General features: G+C 43.4%; 1 protein-coding gene across 1 annotated transcript in view; it reads left to right on the top strand.

The window, feature by feature from the left end:
• HEPHL1 (hephaestin like 1) overlaps window positions 1–21,830 on the top strand; it is a 209,077-nt gene that overhangs the window by 111,709 nt on the left and 75,538 nt on the right. The window contains exon 4 of the mRNA XM_086936267.1: window positions 15,841–16,014. Coding sequence (XP_086792393.1) covers window positions 15,841–16,014 — 174 coding nt within the window. The remainder of the gene's footprint in view (window positions 1–15,840; window positions 16,015–21,830) is intronic.

Here is a 21,830-nt window from a genome sequence, read left to right as displayed (position 1 = left end):
GGGAAGCTAACAGCAGAGCTTTGACACTCTACCACTAGACCATCAAGGGATGATGTGCAGGCGGGAGCTTGTGGGTGGAGGAGGGCCCGAACTTCTGACCAGGTTTCAGCAGCAACAATGGGGACAGCAGCAGCTACCAGACGAAGCTGTGCAGTGAAAGGAGCAAGTCCACCAAAAGGTTAGTGGACTGCCCTTTCACCGTGCAGCAGCCGCTATTAAGTAGTGCTACAGGGGGCTGGACAGTAGGGAGGTGGGAAATCATGGGAGTGGGAAGGGTCATTGGAGGGGTATGGGGCCACAGGAGATTGCAGCAGCAGTGGTGACAAAGGAGGAAAAACTGGAAAAAGGAAAGAAAAGCACAAAAGGCAGAAGCAGAAGAAAATTAAGAGAAAGGGAAAAGCAGAAAGTGAGACAGAAGGGCAGTCAAGCAGCAGAGCAGAGCAGTGACGCTCTACCACTAGACCACAAGGGGTGAGGTGAAGGCAAGAGCCTTCAGGTGTAGGAGGGCCTCGCCGGCAGCAACGGAGACAGCAGCAACTACCAGACAGAGCTGCGCCGTGAAATATAGACCCGCTGCTACTCTATTGTTTTTATTCCTGATCAAGTGGTCAGAACGAAACAGCAAGTCCAAATCCAAGGATTCGCCGAAACCTTTTTAAATTACTGCGCATATGTTCACCCCTCAATTGTTATTAATAACATCAGTGTGAACTGGGAGGATCTGCGGATCCTCATGTGGAAAAAAAGTTTTGGGGAACAATTTCTTGCCCATGAGTGGTCTCTCATAGACCCCTCTATTAGTCCCATGGGGTCAGTGTACTTCTACCCTGCCCCTACTATCAATTTTTAATTTTATTTTCCAGACAGGGAACAGAATCCCGATGAACAAAATGGCAGCCACAACTTTTCTCTTAGGTTGCAGCCAGCCAATCACAGCGTTACTTTTTGGAGAGTGGATCCGAAAATCCACCATGGATCTGAGGAGGATCCACAGAGGCTCTCTGTCCCTAGACTTACAAATTTGGTTTTCGGTTAATATGTCTAAACTACTAAATGAAGTTACACCAAATCACAAAAAGCATGCTTTCTAGACCAAGAGCTCGTTTTCTGCCAAATTTGGTGTAATTCTGTCCAGCAGTTCAGGCTGCAGTTCTGTTCAAAATCCCTCTGGGAATTAACATGGGGAAAACACATTTTGGGGCCATCCCCCTTTTTCTTGCCCCTTGCTTGACAGATCACCCCAAAACATTTTCATCAACCAGCGGCAAAGATATAGGCAAGTCATAAATGCAATGGAAATTAGGTACTAAATATAACTACCCACTGGTGACCACCAGCAGGGAAAAAGTGTGAGTGTGTGTCCCCTCCTCCCTACACCCCATCCTGGGCAACTCTATGATTCATGTCTTCTTGGCACACCTCCAGAATCAGTACTTCTTGGATGAGATTGCGGTCAAACTCAGTTCCTGGGGTAGAATGCCATCTGGTCATCTGATGGACTATTACTACTTTTCTCAAAGTACCCTGGTAACATAACTATTGTTGTTTTTTGGTCTTTTCCTGTGTATGTCAATGTAGATCTGGTGAAGTCATTAATCTCAAGTAGCACTGTCTTTCTTTGAGCCCAGAGTGCTGCACTTGCAGTAGTTTTACTCACTTCAGTCTTCCTGTTCTTTCTACTATAGGTTATCTGTTCGCATGTAAAACTTTGACAACTATTGCTTGATAATTCGGATGCAGTGGCATGCAGACTGTATTCTCTGTACAGAAATCTTTCATTTGTTACTAGCATGTTCTACGATGTTACTTTGATGCAAGACTTAGCTGGATTACCTAAAAGAGAAGTTGACTTGTTTAATCTGAGCATTAACGCTCCAGTAACTTTCCCAATTTCTCGTTTGAGATTCGTAAAGAAAGTCTTGCTTTAGAAATGAGAAAAATGGTGGTGATGTTGCTGTATAATGTTTGTGTGATTTGAGACCCCACTCACAAGCTGTCTGCTGTGCACCTTGATTAATGGTTGTACTGCGACAGTGTAACGTATGAAATTCATCTATGTTATAATCTAGTTACGTTATGTTTCACAGATACAAATATATGTATTCACAGATACTCCTATACGTATTTATTCTGTATGCTCATGGCACCATCATTTAAATGTCACTGATCTGGGTTGTTATCTTGGTACATCCCACTCCCCTGCCTTGCGCTTCTAGTTGGTACCTCCCAGTTTTGAGGAGGCTGCTTTAGAATGTTGAGATGTGGTGCCTTCACTGGTGGAGAGAGGAGCGGTGAGAATAAAGGCTATTCATCAATCTTCCTGCCTGCAGTCTTTTTATCAATCTACTATTTCTGGAGCTTCAGGATGAGTGTGTCTTAGCTTGATGTTCACCTGCCCAAGGCTGTCCTCAAAATTGTCAGCTGGCAAACTGTGGCCTTTGGCTTCCAGCTTAGTTGTTTTGAACACAATGGGCAGTATATTCTTCTAACTGACCAAACTATTTTACAAATATTCCGGTATTTTGCAGTTACTGCTCAGTTTAGAGCTAGGAGTGCAATTGAGTGGTCAAATAAGTTTTTATATACCTGTCCAGTGTTTTCTGGCATAATCAGCCAGTTGGATAATGTGTCGTGCTACATCTTGGAGTAGTGCTTCCAGCACTGCACGGGTGTCCTTTTATGTGGAATATATCATTAACTTGAGTCAGAGAATGGCAACACCATTGCTGTAGTCCATTTATGAATACAAGTCTTGGTTGCAGTGTGGTGTTGAGACTGTCCCTAGCCTGATGGTATCAGGGAGCAGGGTCTTCTAGTCTCTTCCATTTCAATTTGGTGTGTAGCGGTAATTTCATTTCGTTATCTTTGATAATTGCCTATTGAATAATACAGAGCCTGGAACAAGCTTTTTGAATCTAAATCGACCGAATCAATGTCATTATCATGCTGAGGCGAATTAGCCAATGTTATCAGAATTACAATGCTTTTAGGCACCTTGATATTGCTTCCCCTAAGCCTTTCTAAAGGCTGTGATATTCTTCTAGTGGCTTCTTGCTTAAAAGGGTTCTCTAAGCAAAAGGTGTAGTCCTACATTACTGGTCTAAGCATCTCCTGCTAGAAACCTACACAGCTGGGCAAGGGTCCTGAGCCACTTGGTACTGGACATTTATTTGTGAGACTTCATTGTAATTGATAGACGTATGGCATGCATGTTACGATTGTCAGTGCCTGAGTGACCCTCTACATTGTTTCTACCACCCCTGAAAGGGCTAATTAGTTTAGACATTCCACCCCCCTTTGTCTTAGATGGTTTCTTTTGAAAACAGATTATGCTGCACCATGATAAATCTTAAACTTGCACAAAAGCTGGTACTTCAGACATGGGGTTTATGAGGACAACCAGTGATTCACGTATTTTCTAGCTGGTAGTGGCACTGATGTTGATTGGCATTTTGGTCACTTGTCCCATTAGCTTCCGTTGTTTTCCTTAACTACCACTTTCAGTTCAGGGGTGAAGTAATATGTAGTGAAAAACACATTTGGGGCATTGGTAGTTGTCAGAGATGCCAAAACGTACATAAGACGCAAACCAATGTATGTATATGACTAGAATGTCCAGTGAGGGTTGGAGGAGAGCCACGGTGTTGGTTGGCTCAGAGATTTTGTTTCCCTGGGGGTCGACCTTGCAGGGTTGTGAGGAAAGCAAATCCTTTGAAATGGAATTCTGTGCATGGGGCTATAGGGTCTGCTTTGCAGAGGATGTGGATGAAAGGAGTGTAGAAACTGATGTTTGGGAAGTGTGGAGGAGAAAAGACTGCATAGATTTGATGTCCAGCGTGAGAAATTGTAATACGTCTGCATTTTAAACTGAGCTTTAGCCTGTCTGGTGGTGTTTGTTGGAGGTAGGAGTGGATTGGGATAGGTGAACATTGTATGCATGGTAGAGAGTGAGTCCAGCGGAAGAGCACAGAGTAGACTACTGAAATAGTTGATTAGGATTAGGAAATTGGTCAATCAACCTATAAACTGAATGGAAGAGGAGGCGTTGCCAGGTTTTGTGTACATCAATAGTAAGTTTTCTCAGTTTGGCCGGCACTACATGGTCATCATTCAGAATGTTTCAAAACAATAAGAGTAGAGACAGCAAGTGACTACGTCATTGGCCAGGGTAAGAAGATTATCATTGGTTGACTACATGGGTCAGTAAAAAGCAATGAGGTTTAGCTACTTTAGAATAGGCATTTGCTCAGATGGAGATTAGAGGATACACGTTCATTGGATGGTTAGAAGAAAAGGGAGCAACGAGCAAGCCAACTAAGAACATGGATGGGGAGTAAAGGTTGTCTTAAAGAAATGGTCTGCTGCAAATGAGTATGATCTAGAATCAGATGTATAAAGGGAGGTCAATGGCTAGTGAAGTACTGCATAGGAGTTGTGCAATGGAGGGATTGGAGATTGGAAGGTTGTAGAGGGTGTACGTTGAGGATGTGCATGTAAAGATGTGAGGTGGTTTTAGTAAGTTAGTGTGATCTAGCCCAGAACCCTAATAAGGGATTTGACTGATTCTCTTAAAACTCTTTAAGACATTCTTCAGTCTGCCAAACTGTAGCTAGATCCACTTGATTTCGAAGACATGGGATAGCTGCATGTACAAACAGATGTCAGTACTCCTCCTGTTGGCCTGACAGGCACACATCAACACCCTGTGCTCTGAGATGCTAATTAAGCCTTTGATTTGGACGGCTCTCGCCTCTTTTGTCTTGACTCATAATATCTCTCTCATCCGTCAACCACCACAATATTGAGTTCATCTATGATTCACTCTACTGTTTGTCCACATATTGCTTCTGATTGATATTTGGAGCTTCACACATACTTTTAATAACAGGAAATCCAAAGTGCTCATTCATTGAGGATCAGTCTAGCAAGTCGGAACTTACTGTCCTGGAAGAATATCTGACTGCTGATCAGAATGTGGATGAATGAAACTGGTTGGTGCCTCTTGGCTCAAAGACTGAAATATTCAAGAAAAAGTCCAGTCACCTTTTCCTTTTTCCATAGTGCAAATTCTTTGCTTTTGTAAATGAATATGAAATACTGTTTACCCGCGCATTATCTTTGAACTCCCACTCACACACGTTATTAAAAGCGGTCTCCAGTATCATCAGCTTGATAACCAAGCACTTTACTTTTCAGAACGAAGACTAACAATGTTACTTGATAAATTGCTAGCCATTAACTAACTCACAAACAACCTTCTCCCAGATTCATCATTGTCATGTTTTCCGAGTCCTTAATAGCGATTATTAAGGAATCGCTATTAAAGACTCGCAAAAGGGGATTCATGTAGAAATCGCATTATTTTTAGCGATTTCTACTGCTTCCTTATTTGCGATTAGGTAATTGCTAATCGCAAATAAGGAATGGCTTTCCCATTCATTCCTATGGGCCTAAAGGCCTAAAGGCCCATAGGAATGAATGGGGAGTCCTTCCTTATTTGCGATTAGCAATTAGCTAATCGCAAATGTGCCGCAATTTCAAGGGTGCCAGGGTGTCCAAAGGACACCCTGTTGCACCCCTGAAAAGGTAATGTACACTGGTGTTGCGCACACACATGTCCAAAGGACATGTGTGTGTGTAACATACAACTTAGAAAAATGCACTAAAGTGCATTTTTCTAAGTTTTCGCTATTTACCACGTAGTCAGACTTCGCGGTAAATAGCGGCCCCAGATTGCGAATTCGCAATTTTTAAATGGTTCATGAATTGCATTTAAGGAATCTCAAAATGAGATTCCTTAAATGCAATTCATCGCAATTTAGCAATTTCTATAATTGCAATTTTTGCATTTGGGATGATGAATCCCAAATGCAAAAATAGCGCTCGCAAAGGGCCGGATTCTCGGAATCTGGCCCTTTGCGAGCCGATTTCGGCTTCATGAATCTTGTTTTTAAAGATTCCAGAACTGTAGGTAGGATATCTCTGTTCCAACAGAGACTGAAAGTAGATTTCATTATTTCCATGTGATAGTAGTGTCCTTCTTGAGTATTGAATCTTGGTACTCTAACATTGGTGATAGGTGATTTAAGAATTATTATGTTGCATATCTCATAAATATTCGATTTCAGAAACATTGGGCAGCCAATGAAAGTGTACTAAATGAGTTGATACAAAGAGTTTCTTCGTGTAAGGCCCAAAACTTGTCTGCCAGCTGGGTTTTATATCACTTGCAGACATTGCAAATATCCAAGGAGACCCGCATGAAGTTATTTCTCATTTTCCAGGTGCAATGTTATTCTGCAATCAACTGCAAACACAAAACAATTGCTTTTCCAAACCTTTTACTCAAATGGAGACAGTGTTTGTTCTCATAGGACATCTCATGCGTGGGCACTCCAGATGTTTTTATTAGGTCGAGCTCTCTCGACCTATTGTGATTAAGTTGCTCCTCAAGGGACGTAGAGGGGTGCACGCGCGGCGATTCAGGAACGTGAATGCGCACGTACAGGCATACGCACATCTCTTGCTCCACTTTCGCACTCACGAAGCACACACACACACACGCACACACACATTCACACACGCGCAGACACACACACACACACACACACACACACGTGCCAAGCCCCACTTACCAAGCCCCTCTTACCGCATCAGTGGCTTCAGCCGCCACTCCTGACGCCACCGGTCCTCTGGCCATCCACTCCAGGGGCGCGGGCTTCTCGAAAAAACGGAAGTCCCGCCCCACGACAGCCGTGAGCGTGCACATCCCGAAACCGGAAGTTCGGGAGTGTGCATGCTCACGGCTTGCACAGCTCATGGCTTACTGTACGAGAAGCCACTGGGTTATTTTTGGCATATTTAATTTTAAAGGATAGCCTAGATTAGCATGGGCAATCATCAGTGACCTTGACGCAGGGGACGTCACATCCTGCTACTGGAGCGCGGAGTTTGAGAGTGCGAAAGGCGGCCGGCTACTGTATCCTGGCCGGAGGGAGGCTGTTTTCATGGCCGGAGGGAGGGAGCGCACCATTATAATATCGTGGCCTGAGCGCTTCAAATGATCAGGGCCGCCCGGAGCTCTACAGATATCATATAGCACCCGGCCGTGATGCTCGCAGCTCTTCCTGAAACAGCTCACATAGGCCTGGGCCGCTGTGTGCTCTCAGCTGATATTATTTCAGCCCCCGCCCCCTGCTGAATTAAATAATGTATGGGAAGAGTCGTGAAGAATGGATGGCCCCACCAGACTCACAGCGGTCAAGGCAGTACAGCTCCTCGACCTCCCTGCTCGAACCCAACCGCAGTCTGGTGCAGGTGACCTGCCGTGATGGAGGCCAGGACAAGGAACAGCCTTCCAGCAGCTGCTCACTGCCATCACCGCCGGTAATAAATCGACGATAATTATGCGGGAATATGAGATCCTGCCCGCACTCGATCCCAGGCCTGCGAGTGACCCAGTATGAGGTAGGCCATTGTTACTACAGTTAGTAGCTGGTGACGTCTTCACTAACAATATGCATAATCCGACTCTCACTCTGCTGCTAAATTTGGTTCATAAATTACAAATATTAAATAACAGTTTTGCGCAGTTGCCTGCCCACAGCTGAACTGTAGTTTTCAAGGACGAGGCGCTGCGTGACAAAGCATTTTTGAGCCGGTCAAGTGAGTGATTCTCTCTGGTGGTGGGCTGTCCGATTCAAAAGAAAAATTAATTTCAGATCCACTGCGTCACTTAAATCAGCAGAGCCTTGTGTAGCTCGCTGTGACAGCCTGCTAGTGGTGTGATCTGAGGGCCGAGCAGGTAGCGTTACGCCGCCCAGGGTATAATCATTTATTTTTATGGCGAGTCAGACTCAGTCGAGTACTACTCCTTTTTTTATTTAAATAATTATAGCGCTCTGGCTCCCGGCTGTAACCTGTATGTCAGCCTCAGGCATGCCAATCAATGATGTCTGGTGCCCATCTGCGGCGTTCGCTTATCAGCTGTGTTGACTGAGACTGTTAATTTGAATATATGCAGCTCATCATCTGTGGTGCGGGGCAGGTAGTTGTGTGCCGGCCGGGGTTGCCGAATTAGGATATTCATGGGTTAAAGGTAGTTTTTCAAAATATTACACTACAGTACACTGGCTGCGGCGGCGTCCACGCGTCAGCTGACTTGTATTAACACTTAATTTTTGTGCCCTTCCATTTCTGTGGCTTTGCAGCAGTTTGATCTGCTTAGAGTTTCTCCTTGCTAAAATGGATAGAATTCGTGATATTTATGTTTCCTTTCACTTTCTTGCTTGATTTTCCTCGGGACAAAGTGTCACTCCTAGTCGTTGAAATGTCACTCATAATCACCCTGAAATTATAAAAATGTCACTCGTACAAATCTGAAACCTTCACAGCTATGGGCTTTCACTACATGCAGGCCTGGGGGCCAACTTGAATTACCAAGGCCTGCGTGGCTCAAGCCTCACGCAGCCTTCAGCCAGCTGTAGGCCACAGACATCGCGGCCTGGAGGCCAACTTGAATTGCCACGACCCGCGGTGGCTACAGCCTGCCTTCAGCCATCTGCACACGAGAGTCTGCCTGCAAATATACAGCACGCGGAACCAATCTACTGCTTCTGAAGGTGTACAGTGGACTCTTCAGCAGGCATTTGATGGTAAGATCATATTTTCTTAAGATGATATGGTGACGTGCATAGTAACATGTGCAAACCTATTACTTTGCAAGGGAAAGGTTGCTGTTTTCCCAGAATAGAAATCCCAAATACGGTGACTGTTTCATAAATTCGTGTAAAGCAAGATCTGTATTACATTTTATTACCTCTTCTGCTTTTACATTCACAATCCTGAAGCACTATGGCATTGAAAATCGTAACCTGCATTAGAGTTGTTTGCCAATATAACTTGAAAGGTAATTCTTGCTAAATGCACGCACAAGAAACTATTTAAAACAAACAGTGCACGTTATATTTTATTCCCCAATATCAGTCCACAGACCTGCAGGTACCAAAACTAACTTTCTGTCGGGTGCTGCTCTCTTTGATACTCTCTCTGTGATTGGTCATGCTGACAGCTCTTACCTGTTTATGTGCTACAGTACATATATGATAAGATTCCTGCATCTTCATTTCTGGATTTTGCTTGTGAGAAAGTGTCACTCAAAGTTGTTGAAATGTCACTCATATTTACACTGAAATTATAAAAATGTCACATATGCTAATCTGGAACCTTGGCAACTATGCCGGTAAAGCATCCTGCTTTACAGTGGCAGCCTCAATGATGCCCCGGGTGGCCGCCATTGCTTTGCTGCGGTCGGGGTCCGAGTTGGTTTATGGTGGCCGGACACCACTAGCAGGCTCTTGATGCAGCCAAAATGTAAGTGCCCAGCCTAGCGCCTGATCTGACACACAGGCAAATTAGCCACATTCAGTAAAGACATGTACGCATTTATTGGTGTTAATATTAATGTGTTTAAGTTAATTTTGCGTAGCGTGGCCTATGGTGTATCACAAATACTGCAACAATGTGTCCAGCATTTGCCCAATGGCGTGAGAGGGCTTATGATAATAGGGCGGGCTGCCCACGGTGCGAGGGCGGATGTTATCAGTTTCTTTACGTTTGGCTGGAGTAGAACTCGCCACTGCTCGAACAGCAGGCCAGTATTGCATGCTGCAGCTTCTCATCAAGGTGCCATTCGAATTCAGAATGGAGTTGGACCGCGGTTGCTGCAGTGCTGAAGAGAGTTAGCTGGTGCCTTTAACTTTTCATAATGATGCCGAGCGAGTCTAGACCCGAGACAGAAGGCAAAGTCTTGAGATCAGCCCATTCTTCACTAGGCCTCGGGCTCTGTAAAAGCAATATGGGTAGGGCTAGCAACTCTGGTTCACACGGCGTGACCCCAGATAGTGCACTGTGTGCTAGCCAGCCTGGACAGGGCCAGCGTCATTGACTGGCACCAGGGTGTTTTAATTTTAACTCAAAATTCTCCCGGCACGGCCCCCTGGAAGTCATTGCTGAATGAATCTAAAGAAAACAGCTGCTTGAGTCTTGTTGACACGTGCTGCCTACAAGATGTTTTTGGCGCGATAGAGCCGCTATTGGCCATGGGCGGCAATCTGAGGGATATCCCCGGGCACCAGAAGCTCTAGCTATGCCCCTGGTGCAAACAGCTCCAGCTTTCAACTTCAGCGTGCTCAAGTAATTGTTTTGTCAAAAGTGGATGCGAGGTAAGTTCCAGACGCTTGCCTATCCGTGTCAAGCGGTTTAAATCGGTAAGAACAGTGCAAACACCCCATGGATTCCACACACAGGCAGATCTTCTGAAGTAGTAACAGCCGTGAGCGTGCACATCCCGAAACCGGAAGTTCGGGAGTGTGCACGCTCACGGCTTGTTGTTGTTCTGTTTTAGCGCACATATTCACTTTCATGGCAGCCTTAAAACATTCCTGATGAATTAAAACTTACTGCGTGCTCTCATTGAGAAGGAAATTCTTTTCAAATCTTTCTTCGGCAAAGTTTGCTGTGGTTGACAAGAAGGTGACGTTCATTTTTTTTTTTTTTAAGCAAATAGCCCTGCGTTTCTTTATTCTGCCGGTATTGGTTGACATTGTGATGTTTGGTGAAGTCTTGGCAGCTAGCATTTTCATATGTCTGTAGCACAGTGTGAAAAAGAAGAATGTTGACAAATATTGACAAAATAATGATTCAATACACATTTAATTTTGCTACTGTCTGTGAACATGCATTGAAATATATTTCTGTTGTAAACTCGACTCGCAACTGGGAGTGTGTGTTAAATAAAGGAGCACACCGTACACTTTGGGACTGAACTGTTTTCTTGTCTTGATGGGGCTACAGCAGTTGCCTGCAGTGAGCAACAATTAAGTCAATGCTTTGTTAGCTGAGAATTGGAGTTAAAACTCAGCCTTACCGTTGGACACAGAGATTTTAGGATGCATTCTGGTCAAATGTGTCTGTTTCATGTTTTAACGCTGCCTCTACAGGCTAGCATCACCTATTCCTTACACTGATTATTTAACTAGAAAGACGATGAGGTCATCGTTGACAGTAACAAATCCCTTTAGTATCTTTTAATGTACCTGCTTTTGTTTAATAAAATCTCATTCCACTGGTGTGCCGTCTCATTAGTGCATAGCACACTACAGATTCCCCGTATTCCCTTTCAAACAGAGACCTGCTTCCACAAAGAGGACAAGGAAGGTAATGTTAAAATGACATGGGGTGGTTGCGAATCCAAGTACTTTAACTGTTGTCATGCCAGATGATGTGGCTATAAATATAACAATATTCTCTGCGCAACGCTATGTTTTTAGGTCTCTTCTATTATATTCCGCAAGGAATAAATAGACGAGAGTATTGTGGGCAAACCAAGCTCTGAAACCATCACAGATTTTGGACAGTTCGTGTGGAGCACTCGTGCGGAAAGCGCGTCCACATCAAAGCCATCAGCCTCCCTCCCACAGGCATCTGTTGGTTCCCCAGCGTTGGCGCAGTGCCTGCTCGGCCTCACTTCTCCTCCCCCCTAATTACATCCCTTACATCCCTGCTTTCACTTTCACGGACGAGAGGCCTTGAGCTTCACTTCAAAGGCATCCTCCCTTTGTGGTCTGTCCGACCACTTTACTGTGTCCTTCGTTGTCTCTCTTTCTCTCTGACTCTACTGATATCCCTCACCCAATCTGTGCCCCCTCATCTCAGCGTCTCCTTCGCCCTCCCCCCACTCACCCTCTCTTCCCACCCTCGCCCTCTCTTCCCACCCTCACCCTATCTCTAATTTTACTTTTAACTTCTCTCTGACCCCTCGTCTCCTCTTCCCGTGCCCCTCGTGCATGTCTGCCTCGCCGCCCCTCTCCAGGCGCTCATGTCTCCCTCGACTCCTCCTTTCTACCATCCTCCCTCTTTCCCTCTGTTTCCCGTCATCTTTTCTCGCACGCATCTCTCTAACCACCCCCTCCCCCTCATCTTCCCAGATGTGTCTCCCCCTCCCATGTCTCTTTCTGTTGGCCTCTGTCTCACTCAGCCCTTCTCTCATCCTTCCTGTTTTGCGCGCCCTCCATTTCGTTATGCCCCTCTTTCCCTTATGCCACCTCTCATCTCCGTTATGCCTGCACGTGAGGATACTGACAGCATCAACACGCGCCCTCGGCCTCTTTCCAGCTCGGATTCATGCACAGCGGGGAGGGGTGCAATGCCAGCCTCTCCACTACTGGCAAACGCTGCAGGCAGCATTCCAGTCCATCGTTTTTCGCCCACTATGTCACTCGACAGACACCAGCACGTGCACAGCAGCTTTGGAGCTGCCCCGTCCAGCCCCAGCGGGCAGGCCAGGGCTTCTCTGGATGGGAGACAAGCCACTGCTGACCGTTCCAGCCCATGTCTGCCCGGCCAGGGGTTGGAGCCCGAATTCTGTGGCAAGAGGGCGGTGCTTAATTGGTTTCCGGTGCTGAGAGATAAGCAAAATGGCAGTTTATGAATACAATATGCATTCAAAATTACTAATACCTGCCTCCCCAGACTATATTTTAGCTATGGGGATTTGGAATAAAGAGCACTTGCTACCCAACATATGCACTCATGTCAAATAGAACCTCTGGTAAAAAGTACACCATCATGAAGTTACCTATTGGATTTTGTGGTCGGGAGGGGGAACATGCCTTTATGCATTGGGGTGTAGAGGAATGACTTGGCAAACTGGATGACTAGCTTATTGCAAGAGACTGAGTGGTTCAAGGTTTACATCACTCTACCGCCCTCACTCTACCACTCTACAGCCCTCACTCTACCACCCTCACTCTACCACTCTACCGCCTTCACTCTATCGCCCTTACTCTAACACTCTACCGCCCTCACGCACTCATTCTACCACTCTACCGCCCTCACTCTACCACTCTACTGCCCTCACTCTACCGCCCTCACTCTACCGCCCTCACTCTACTGCCTCACTCTACCACTCTACCGCCCTCACTCTACCACTCTACCGCACTCACTCTACCACCCTCACTCCAACACTCTACCGCCCTCATTCCCTCACTCTACCGCCCTCACTCTACAACTCTACCGTCCTCATGCCCTCACTCTACCGCCCTCACTCTACAACTCTACCGTCCTCACGCACTCACTCTACCTCTCTGACTCTACCACTCTACCACCCTCACTCTACCACTGTACCGCCCTCACTCTTATCTATCGCCCTCACTCTTATCTAACGCCCTCACTCTATCTAACGCCCTCACTCTATCTAACGCCCTCACTCTATCTAACGCCCTCACTCTATCTAACGCCCTCACTCTATCTAACGCCCTCACTCTATCTAACGCCCTCACTCTATCTTTCGCCCTCACTCTATCTATCTATCTATCTATCTATCTATCTATCTATCTATCTATCTATCTATCTATCTATCTATCTCTCTATCTATCTATCTTTCGCCCTTACTCTATCTATCGCCCTCACGCTATCTATCTATCTTTCGCCCTCACTCTATCTATCTATCTTTCGTCCTCACTCTATCTATCTATCTTTCGCCCTCACTCTATCTATCTTTCGCCCTCACTCTTTCTATCTATCTATCTTTCGCCCTCACTCTATCTATCTATCTATCTATCTTTCGCCCTCACTCTATCTATCTATATATCTTTCGCCCTCACTCTATCTATCTATCTATCTTTCGCCCTCACTCTATCTATCTATCTATCTTTCGCCCTCAATCTATCTATCTTTCGCCATCACTCTATCTATCTTTCGCCCTCACTCTATCTATCTATCTTTCGCCCTCACTCTATCTATCTTTCGCCCTCACTCTAGCTATCTATCGCCCTCACTCTAGCTATCTATCGCCCTCACTCTATCTATCGCCCTCCCTCTAGCTATCTTTCGCCCATCTATCGCCCTCACTCTATCTATCTATCGCAACACCACAGCATCACTCAGGGGTACCACAGCATCACTCAGGGGCACCACAACATCACTATGCGCTACCACAGCATCACTGAATGCCACGGCATCACTCGTCGCCACCACAACATCACTCAGCGCTACCACAGTATCAATCTGTGCAACCATTCAACAATAACTGGTTCAAATATTTTCTCTCAATGTTTCAAGCTTTATTACAAATGTCACAAAAAGATGTTAATATATTACTTCTGTTCTTGGATTTTCGTCACAATAAAATGCACTGAACATAATCTTCACAAAAGTTATTTATAAAAGTTTAAGCTATTGCCATTATAAATTACAATAACTTTTATTTAAGTATTAATTATTTAAAAAAATTAAAAGCCATTGTTATTTGTAATATCAATACATCTAAGTCACGTAAATACAAAACATGTTGCATTACAAATGCTATAGGTGTCACATTTGCAAAAGATAAAAGTATTGGCATTGTAAATGACAAAGCTATTAATTTCGCTATTTTCAAAACCAACACATAAATAAAAAAAATGTCATTTACAAGACCAATAGCTCAAACTTTCCTAATGCGAGACCTATTGCATTGCAAATGCTTGTTGGGGGAAGTAATAGCCTGAAATATCATGACAAGTGGGATTTTGCTATTGGCTGCAACTTTTTGTGTTTTTTATTGCCTTAGTTTTTGCTTCTCGTGGGACTTTGAGACTAACAAAAGTGGTGGGTTCTTTTCACGGCACACCTCCCTGGATACCAAGGTTAAAAATTGCTCAGATTCTTAAGTTCACTGGATTCGAGTTGACCCTGGGCCTAAATATTGCAGCCATACCTCATGGCAAAGTATTGATGCAATTTTTCTGTTTCAAAATGTTCCTTAACATGGTTACATTTTGGCATCTTTTTGTCCAATATTCTATGCCCTACTACAAATGTGGCTTGCTGTTCACGATAGTCTGGCAGTGCATTTTTGTAGATCATTCCCAAATATTATTTGATATTTACAAAAGTTATGAGTTGCTAATGGGTTTATGCGTATTTTTGGAAGTCTGAGTGATGGTTTATGACGCCTTTCCTTAAATGCAGGTGCATGGTCAGAAGTCATAGCCCAGTTCTTAGTTCTGGACAACACGTGTTTTTGGCAGAACGTATATACATATGTATCTCTGTACAGGAAACGTCAGGTGAACATAGTGGTAGGTAAACTTTCAATACAAAAAAAACCTGTGTAAATCTTGTCACCATTTTATCGTTCACAATACTATCTTGTAAATTCAGTTTTTTGTATTTATTTGTGGGGAGGCAAAGCCCTTGACCAATCTGGACAAGTGTCCTCTTCCTGGATTTAGAGTTTTGTATACCTTTCGGATATATAAAGTTTACTGCTTTACACCATAGCTCTCTCACTTATTTGCCCGCATATTGCAAGAACTTAGAAATTGAAGTATTACCACTATTTACAACTAGGCAGATATAATAGAGCATCATAGATTTCCCTCTCAACTTGTTTCAAAGAGCTGTCTTTGTAGCACAGACATTTTGAGGATATTAAAAATACATATTTCTTGCACAATGCTTTATTTTTCATATTTTAGGTGACAATATCCAGCTTTCCAAAGAAAGAAGACGAGAAATCTGTAAACCCAAGATAGCTTCACAATCCCCAACATTTTGGGTAGAAAGTAACGGCCGCAGATTTGGCCTACATATTATTTGTAGGGGGTTATAAAAAGATGATGAAGGCTTAGGAGTGAGCAGTACCTAATATCAATAGAGGGTTTCGCGTTCTGGAGAGAAAAGAGGTGAGCATTATGGTGGTTATAAGGTGGCATATTGTTTCCAAAGAGGCAGAGAAGAGTTTTTCAAGACTTGCCAAGTGAATCCTCATTGATTGTTGTTCTGCTTCCTGTGTAGGGATCCTCGAAGGGCGTAGACTGGGGAGGACCGATGTCGATAAGGATTTTGTCCTTATGTTCAGTGTTGTGGATGAAAACCTCAGCTGGTACCTTGATGAGAACATGAATGTCAATGGTCTACAATCAGTTGACAAAAAAAATGAAGAATTCATGGAGAGCAACAAAATGCACGGTAAGTGGAGAGCAACTCGAATTGTATAGGTAGTGTGGTGGAAAGGTCTGTTGATAGTTCATCAACCCTTCCCTGGGGCATTGTACATTAAGTAAATGACAAAAAGTGACCTTGTGGCTGCAAAGTAAAGAAGGGAATAGTGTTCCTTTTGATGAACTGCCATCTGTTGAATCAGCTGCGAGCATTGGGGTGCTGTCTATGAAATGCTCATTTGTACATTTAGTGAAGGTTCTGCAAACCTTGTTAAGATAAAATATTCCATAAGTGTGCATGTTGTGAAATCCAGAGTCGCCTGGCACTTAATACAACAATTCAGCTCTTTGCCAGTTCACACAGGAGCATTATAAATGTTTCTGCAGATGCAAGTGCACGGAGGTATCAGGAGGTTTACACACCCAACAGACTCTGGCTCTTGAAGTCCGCAGTTTTGCTTAAAGTACTACTAAAGCTGGAAGCTCATATTTCGCATTAAGGGCTACTTTTAGGAGGTGCCACACTTTTTATCCAATTTTGGATATTTTATATACCGACATTTCGGTATAGTATCCGATGTCTTTTAATATTTGCAGGAACTGTTTGTATGTGATTTTTAATACATGGTTTTACTTGTTTTATCTTTTGTTATTGTGTTGTGCTTATTGTGTATGTATGGCCTTTTTATGGTATGTTACCGAAATAAAGTACTTTGACTGACTGACTGACTGACTTAAAGTACTTCACAGATTGGTAGTTTAATAGCTGCATATCTTCACGCTCGTGAATCAGAAATTCTCTCTTCTGGTACTAGAATAGGGGTGAACAGACCTGAGGGAACAGAGAAAAGTGGTGCTTTGTTGGACTCACTATGGACTCCATTTTCAGTTGCCCTTCATATTCCAATCCCTGTACAAACGTCTGTTTTTTCAGTAATAAAAGGTGCATATTTTGCAATAATAATAATGGCAAATACTGCTGCTTGTGTATTTTCATTCATTCCATTCAATTTAGTTCCTGTAAAATGCTATGTTCACCAAAGCAACTTGGCGCAAACATTAATACGCATGGCTAGAATGAATACTTTGTTGTTGCTGGTTAAACAATCGTCTTCAAGACTTTTCTAAAATGAAGATGATTGTGTTAAAAAAAAAGATAGATTGTTAGGGAATACCAGATCTTTACTACTGCCACTGAAAAAATTCTGCCCCCAAATCTAAACTTTTTGGTAGAAGGAATTTTAGCAAGAAATTGAGCATTCGACCGAAGACTGCATGTGGTTGCGTACCATCAAGACGTTTAGGTGAGGAATTCTGGAGTTTGGCTGTATAGGAATAATCCTTTGTTTTATTGGGAGCCAGTAACTGCTAAAGGATAGGGATAATATGAGCACTTTTGGAGGTCATCGTGGTAAGGCATGCCGCACCATTGTGGATTAATTGCATTTGATGTTTGATTATGTCAGGGGTGGCCAGATATCGAAATTGTACAAGAGCATTTATTATAGGAATCTAAAATTGGGCATCAATGAAATGAAGCAATGTTTGTATGAACTTCGGCTGCCAATATCACGTTTTGGCCACTTTGATGATTGATTTTTCAGGTAAAGGTCGTTGATAATATCTATGCCCGCGTTTTGAAAACAGGCGCAGCTTTTGGACAAGGCCCCTTTTCTGATAGCCAATAGAAAAACCTTGATGGACAGGATTCTTCCATTGTACGCAGTATCCCAGTCTTAGAAGGATTTAGCTTGCGTAAATTCTTGGACGTCTACTACCTAGCATGGCTGGCATGCCTTTCCTGCAGCCTATTTTTATAATTTAAAGAAGTAATTTGATTTTCCACTAAATGAAGTATCATTGAAGGGGTACTACAGAACCTGTAGATAATCATGCGTTTACATCTTTTGAAATGAACCATGCTAACGATATCTTGTTCGCCAGATACATTTTTTGGGTATATTACAGTACAGCCTTGGCTTTATGAGAATGCACTTGAGCCTGACAAAGCAGAAGATCATCCAAGCCACATGGCATGAGGGTAACTTTGGCTTTAAAACGAAATTCTTCTACTTGACCCTAACAACTAAGATATTGCAACATATTCTGAGAATTCCCTCATTGCCATACTGCAGGATGTAAACTAATTCACCTAACCCATTTGGACTGAGCCGAGTCTGCCCTTTTCAAATGTAAAACATAGAATGCAGGAAAATCGACTTCGGAAGGGGAAAATGCATTTTTCAGTGAATCCAGAAATTGCTTTCAAACTTTAGAAAGGATGCATGTTCATCTATACTAATATAATAAAGAGAGAGCCCAAACCTTTGAGGCGGGTAATCTCAGGAACCACAGCACCAATCACAACACCCAATACAGCGTTGGAAAGGGCAGTTTCAGCAGAAGGACATAGGCTATGCAGACTCCCACCATTTACATTTAAAAGGTAAAAGAACCGTGGCAGCAAAGTAGTCCCTTGTGGGCGTGTCTGCGTTGTGCTGTGGGCGTGTGCTGGGGCGTGACAAACGCTGGGGTCGTGTGGTAGGTTCCGCCCTTCTTGCCATGTCTCATATCGTGTGCTAATTCCACCTTGCTCCCTTTAAATACCCCTGCACCCCATAATCATAACCCACCCTTACCCCTGTACCCTAAAACCCAAACCTAGCCCTAAACCCTATAAATACCCCTGTACCTCAAAACCCAAACCTACCCCTGAACGCTAGAAATACCCCTGTATGACAAAACTGAAACCTAGCCCTGAACCCTAAAAATACCACTGTACCCCAAAACCCAAACCTACCCCTGAACCCTAAAATACCCCTGTACCCCAAAACCCAAACCTAGCCCTGAACCCTTAAAATACCCCTGTACCCCAAAACCCAAACCTACCACTGAACCCTAAAAATACCCCTGTACCCTAAAACCCAAACCTAGCCCGGAACCCTAAAAATAACCCTGTACCCCAAAACCCAAACCTACCCCTGAACCCTAAAATACCCCTGTACCCCGAAACCCAAACCTAGCCCTGAACCCTAAAAATACCCCTGTACCCCAAACCTAGCCCTGAACCCTTAAAATACCCCTGTACCCCAAAACCCAAACCTACCCCTGAACCCTAAAAATACCCCTATACCCCAAAACCCATACCTATACCTAAACCCTAAAACTACCCCTGTACCCCATAACCCAAAACTATATCTGAACCCTTAAAATACCCAAACACCCCAAAACATATACCTCAGTACCCCAAAACATATACCCCTATACCCATACTTACCTTATCCAAACATAAAAAAAACATGCTTTTACCATTCATGCATTTACAACAAATTTCGTTGTAAATGTATGCGTGGTAAAAGCATATAAAATGTAATGCGTTGCATTATAATGGCATTGCGGAGTCATGGTACTTTCGTAATGAAAGTATGCGAAGTGATGGTATGCGGAAAGAAAGTTGGGGAATAATGGGTCCTTACCTTCCCCCGGTAAGTACATTGGTGGCACGGCGGCCCACATCTCCAGCAACATACTCATATTTTTTCATCACCCATTTGAAAAATGCACAGGTCTCTCTCATTGATGGCCAGCACTGACATACACTTTTAGACACACCTCCTGCCACAAGTTCTAGAATTGCGAACTTTAGAGCTGGGGAGCTACGTTCGAATCTCGGCATCAGCTCAACATCCTGTGATTCCAGGCAAATCGCTTTGTCTCCCAAAAAAAACAAAAAAAGAACTGTAGCATTCACAGAAATGGATGCCTGCCTCTCCATATTTTGTTTCCAGGGGAGGTGGAGTCTACTTCAGCTCATGGTTTCCAGCCTCTGAATAACCTGTGCTGCTGCTGAAGGGGGATGGGTGCTGGCCTAGGTCAGCAGTGGAGCTTAAAAACAGCACCTAACCGGCTTTTGTCCCCTATAGAGGGGAAAGTGAAATTTAGAAGTCACCCCAACCCTACCCCAGCAATGCAACTTGCTGCAGGAGAAGAAAATGTGCTATTGGGAGAAAGAGAAACCAGGAGCGAATCCGACAGCTTGTCGGGCACTAAATCACCAACAGGAAAGACTGTCTATATGTTTGCAAAGTGTTGCTTCGACCACTGCTCTGTATTCTTGCCATGGAAGAATGGAGTAACCCTCAGAACCTTTGCTACCGAAAAGAAGACATGTCTTTGGAAGCACAACTGCTGGACTGGAGTCGTACGCTGAGATTTGGTAATTGGGAGCCCCATTGACTCAAGGTTACTTGTTCCCTTGGACAGATTTGTCAACTAATCAAAACCCTCAGAAACATTGACTACAGAAGTACAAGAATTTACATCTGCTTAGTCCAATAAGAAGTACCACGGGGCCTGTGGCAGGTCAGCTAGCACCAGGAGATCCTTTAGCTTTGTGCCGTTGAAGTGGATCTCTGCTGAGCTACTCTGCCTCTAAACCTGACCGGTCCTACAGAGTATGAGCCAAAAATAGGTTGACAACTCTCCTTCGCTATATCCATTAGACCATGGGAATACTCTCTGGATATGTAGCCAGCTACTGGGAATCCTCTGTATGTCGTCATAATGATGCAGTAGTCTAGCCCTTTGCATCTTGAAGCATGACAGGAGATGGGCTCACTGAAAAGGTAGAACCACATCATGCTGAAAAATATACAGCCTGTTTGCTGCTCCACCCCATGATGCATCTGAGGAGGAAAGATGTGTGTCATGACCTCTAAGTAGTTGGACAATTAATACAGCCAGATACCTAAAGGGTGACACATTAATGGATCTTTGTGTTCATTTAAGCAGAGGAAAACACAAGTCTTCTACATTTCGGTAAACTCCATACTTGGATTTAGGATATGGTTTGAGTATGAATATGTTTATCCATATTAATGAATTATTCCAAAATATCTGTTGACAATCTAATTGCCATCTTTTTTATGTAACATGTACATTAGTTCTTGAGCTTCTCTACAATCCCACGGTAGATTCCATTTCTACACCAATGATACCCAGTTGTTTAAGGGTTGTAGGTAGCCCTATTACTAACTATGCGTAGTAGACAAATATTCCATGGAGGTTATACAATTATTAGATTTAAGCAGCTTAAGGTAGTTGTGAAATAAAACCGAGCATTGGGCATCTATGTTTTAGGAGTAAGCCATCTCAGGGAAACAGTTTGACACTTATGCTAATTGTATTTGAACAATCATAGAATTTTTAAATCAAACAGATGTAAACTTGGGAAAAAGTATGTTTCAAGCCACAAAATGACAGACCTTAACTCCTTCCATCCCGCCATTAACCTACATTGTAAAGAACTGGTACCCAATTCGGATACTATACCAATTCTTTTTCTTAGAATGAAGGCTATACCGTCTAAAGAAGGATAGTTGGGAGTCAGTCTTTTCATGTGTTCCTATTGAACCTTCTCAACACCTAAGAGTAATTTCAGTGAAGTCTTCCAGTATTCAAAGGTAGTGCAAGCAATGATAGCATAGTTTAATAGTGTAAAGATAGAAAGGCATTTCTTACCACATACACCATTTTTGTTCTTTGGGATAATGATTACAATTACTTAAATAAAGTAGAATTTGAAAATCATAGAAATCTCAATAGGAATAAGTAAATTCGGTCATTGACCTCCACATTCTAATCAAAATCTGCCATTTTCCCTTTATTCACAAAGTTCCATCCCTGGATTATCATAGCTTGTGCCACAATAATATCTACAATTATGGAAAAAACACTCCAAGGTAGGTTTTGCTTTCAAACAATATGCTTTAGTCGATAACAAGTCTCTAACAGTGAATAGTTGTCTAAATCATAAACCCTTCATGAGGTGCTGTCTTATATTCT

The sequence above is a fragment of the Lissotriton vulgaris genome, chromosome 8, assembly GCF_964263255.1.
Source record: "Lissotriton vulgaris chromosome 8, aLisVul1.2, whole genome shotgun sequence".
In the NCBI taxonomy this organism is placed as follows: domain Eukaryota; kingdom Metazoa; phylum Chordata; class Amphibia; order Caudata; family Salamandridae; genus Lissotriton; species Lissotriton vulgaris.
This window is presented reverse-complemented; position numbering and strand designations above follow the sequence as displayed.